This window comes from Eucyclogobius newberryi, unplaced genomic scaffold, assembly GCF_026437365.1.
Source record: "Eucyclogobius newberryi isolate DKJ021-1_F unplaced genomic scaffold, fEucNew1.0.hap1 SCAF_16, whole genome shotgun sequence".
NCBI classification, from domain to species: Eukaryota; Metazoa; Chordata; class Actinopteri; order Gobiiformes; family Gobiidae; genus Eucyclogobius; species Eucyclogobius newberryi.
This window is the reverse complement of record NW_027315790.1, coordinates 27,336,331-27,339,925: the sequence shown is the minus strand read 5'-3', so window position 1 is coordinate 27,339,925 and position 3,595 is coordinate 27,336,331. Positions and strand designations below refer to the sequence as shown.

General features: G+C 40.8%; 1 protein-coding gene across 1 annotated transcript; it reads left to right on the top strand.

Annotated features, from left to right (window-relative positions):
- The first annotated feature begins 402 nt into the window (after positions 1–402).
- On the top strand, positions 403–2,148 carry LOC140361480 (zymogen granule membrane protein 16-like). The gene is made up of 4 exons (XM_072447192.1): positions 403–464; positions 547–605; positions 1,137–1,257; positions 1,640–2,148. The coding sequence occupies exons 2-4, from the start codon at positions 548–550 to the stop codon at positions 1,971–1,973; spliced, it is 513 nt and encodes a 170-aa protein (XP_072303293.1). The 5' UTR covers positions 403–464; position 547; the 3' UTR covers positions 1,974–2,148.
- Positions 2,149–3,595: the final 1,447 nt, after the last annotated feature.

Sequence of the window (3,595 nt, the reverse complement as noted above, 5' to 3'; positions counted from 1 at the left end):
TTCGAGAATGAAAACAATTTCTATTTTATTTTTTAACTATGTAATGTAGACAAACTCTGACCATCTGTTGTTTTGTCTTTACATGAACAGAATTTACTGATTTACACTTAATAATCTTAATGGTAGATCCTCAGACATCTAGCTCCAGTTTTCATTTGGTTTATTACAGTAGCAATCTTATGCATATCTATACAAGTGAATATGTATTGCCTTCTTACTGAAAGTGTAGTTCATTCTTGATTACTTTGGCCGGTTGAAAATCAGGTTTGGGTTCATAGTTTCCATCAGCGTAGGTAAACAAACCCAAGCCGGTTGCGTACAATTTATGGGAAATTACTTCTAATGTTTGTGGGCGTGTACTGGGCGCTTCTGTGTGAAGACGAGGTGGATAAAAGAGGCTGAAGATCTGCATCAGTGGCACAAGACTACTTACAGCTAACACAGCAGAACGGACACAACACGAGGTAATTTAGCTTTTCATCATTTAGTTCATTTTCATTATTTATTTTTATTGTTTTGAAGTTTCATTCATTCATGTTTTCCCAGGATGCATTTCCTTACTGTCACACTGCTCGTGTCCTCTGCTCTGCTGACCTTTGCTATTGGTAAGATTTCTTTAATGACATTTGTCTGACAGTTTTACTTTCAATATGTCAGTGAAGATCTGGATTGACTAGAACGGTTTTTGGTACTTTTCTAAAATAAATATTTAAAGACAATTTGAGGGAATATGGCTGACAGGTTTTATGATGGTTTGTAGTTTTACAGGGGACATATTAAGCTAAATCAAGTTTAATGAGCTTTTAACCTTGTTTCAACAGTGTTTCCTTGTCTTAAGTTTACTCAAAGTTACATTTAGATTTATTCATGCTGAGTTCATGTAAGGTTGTAAAATAGCCCATAGCCACTTTTCAAATGTAAGTTAGGTAAAAACATGTGAAGAGGCCGTTTTGCTTTTTGAACAGGAAGTCAATGGACCTGTTTCTGTTACTAGGCCGTTTTGGATACATTTTTCAATTTACAATGAACAAATGTGAATTAATTAATTACTTATAATCTTTTCTAAGTATCTGAAAATATAGTCTCCAAACTGTGTTAAACACTGATTTTTGTATATTGTTGTTTGTTTGACTCAGAGCAACAGCAGTACTCGTTCAGTGAACAGGTGGGAACAAACCGTGGCACCGTCTTCAGCCTGACCGGGACAGAGCGCATCACTGGTGTCCGGACCTGGACCAATGGAAACTACATCTATGGGTTATTATTGGCTCGAGCCATTCCACGGAATGGAACGAGTCTTTGTTCTTGCCATGGTTTCTGCCATGGCATTTTTGACAAACTACTATTTCAATCGCAAACTACGCAATCATCAACGGTGAATTACTGAGCTTTGTTTGGTATGCCGCAAAACGCAGCAGAAAACATGCACAGGCGGGAAGGCGGTCGCGCGGGAAGGCGGTCGCGCGGGAAGGCGGTCGCGCGGGAAGGCGGTCGCGCGGGAAGGCGGTCGCGCGGGAAGGCGGTCGTGCTGGAAGGCGAGAGCCATCATCGCCGCTACCGCAGCTTTAATTCTTTTTTATTATTCTTTTCATCTTTGAAGAATCCCCAACACATTTAACATTGTTTCTTCTCTCTTCAGGCTCCAACTCGGATATGGAGGCATCTGGTCCAAGAGGGTTGGTTCCACCAGCACCCAAATGCAAGAGTTCCTTTTGCACGACGATGAAGCTATTGTTCAGGTCTCAGGAATGTATTCCACTTACATAAACGGGCTAGTGTTTGGCACCAACAAGGGGCGCTCCATGTTCAATGGGCCAATGTCAGGTTTATCCTTCAACATGTACCCAGAGTATGAGGGGGCGGAGCTGCGCTTCATCAGTGGGGCAACAAATGCGGCAACAAGTGGACCTCTGACCGGGTTTGCGGCTCACTGGGCTCTGTTCATCCCGGAGACAAACTCTACAGAGCACTGAGGAGTTCAACCAGAGCACTGAGGAGTTCACCCAGAGCACTGAGGGAGTTTATTGTGGCCCAATGACGTACAGTCTGATCTGATAAATTGTTTAATGATGATGTGATGATTATATTTCTTTCTCACTGTCACGCCTACTATTAAATGAAACTGTATTAAAATATTTGATTTATTCAGAGATGGGTGTTTTCATCATTATCATTCATATCTTAGAAATGTGAATAAGAAAACAAAATAACTTATTTAGAAAAGAAAATCATAAACAAAGGGATTAAAAATGTTCAGATCTGAGGCAAGACGAGAATATTCAGTTTTGCATGAATACATGCAATTACACACACACATTCTCATGTCATTCTGAAATGGTCCTGTTGAATAAAGCAGTAATAGGAAGTTTGAGGGGAGATGTATTGGCTTTGATTGTACTTTATTTTGGTACTCGAGAACACAAATCAGAGGATAAATTAAACCCTTGTTGGACAAAATCTCCACTTGCCGTCATATCCAAGGTTTAATGAAGGTTTCATTTTTATCCGAATAACGATATTCAAATAGTCTTTTGTCAATCCAACAGGAATGTGCTAAAACAGGTTCAGATACATGTCAAATGTCCACAAAATTAATCACAAAAGCCCAGAAATATCACCTTATACCTTTACGTTATAAGGTTGGTAAAATTTCCATCATTTTATTTTTTCATTTAATCAAAAATCAACTCTTTTGGTGGCATTTTTCACCCACAATATACTTAATATTCAGATTTAGCATATTTTCAAAACCACATTCACGATATTATCTACATTTAGACATATTTCCCAGCTGTAGTTACAGTCTAAACGTCTCCCTGGCGTACAGCGTCGCATTAGTGCATAAACATAAACCCACATTGTCCCTGTGGCTTCAGTGAAACACTTGGAGCACGGATGAACGAGAGATATTTCAGGTTGTGTGACATCAGAGGAGCTCGTCTGCGTCTCCGGGTGGAACACGCTCACATCTCGACCGGGAGGAGGGCGAGAAGAGCCAGGATCACTGCCACCGCCGGGCTGCCGAGCGCTGCTGCCGCTGTGCAAGAGGAAACCACAAAGAGTTTAAATCATGTTCAACCGCTTTTACTCCTGAAGTCACCGAAACAGACCTCTACTGCGAAATGTTGTCGTGAGCGGTTGAGTTTCATCTGAAAAACAAAAACAATTTTAAGACATTTGTTTTCTTTCCACGTCTTGCCAAAGTTGTTATCACTTTATTGATAATATGCTTTCATTTTAATTGTTTTGTTTTGTGGCAGCAGAAGGAGCTTATTGCTTATGTGCGTCACCAGATTCTACATTTAAACACAAATCTGAATCCGTTGAGATGAGATTGTGCAAATAAAAGAGGGACTCACCGGGGGCTCGTGCGCCCACCGTAATGGGAAGAGAAGTGATGGTGGCACTGTTCGCATCCGTAACATCTCTCCTTCTCCGTCTTGCATCTGTACAGTTCTGTTTAGAGAGAGCGTTCACATTTAATGCATCCAAACTGTGATAAAAAGCATGAAAGACGGTGGAAAAAGCGGGAATATAATTGTACAACCGTAGCCATGAGCCAAGAAGCTAAAGGGGCGTTCAGACCGCAGCGTCC

Excerpts from the sequence above, each read along its gene's own strand:
- LOC140361480 (XM_072447192.1), top strand. The coding sequence starts at position 548 with ATGCATTTCCTTACTGTCACACTGCTCGTGTCCTCTGCTCTGCTGACC. Across the intron at positions 606-1,136 it reads TCTGCTGACCTTTGCTATTG|AGCAACAGCAGTACTCGTTC; the intron begins GTAAGATTTCTT and ends TGTTTGACTCAG. Across the intron at positions 1,258-1,639 it reads AATGGAAACTACATCTATGG|GCTCCAACTCGGATATGGAG; the intron begins GTTATTATTGGC and ends TTCTCTCTTCAG.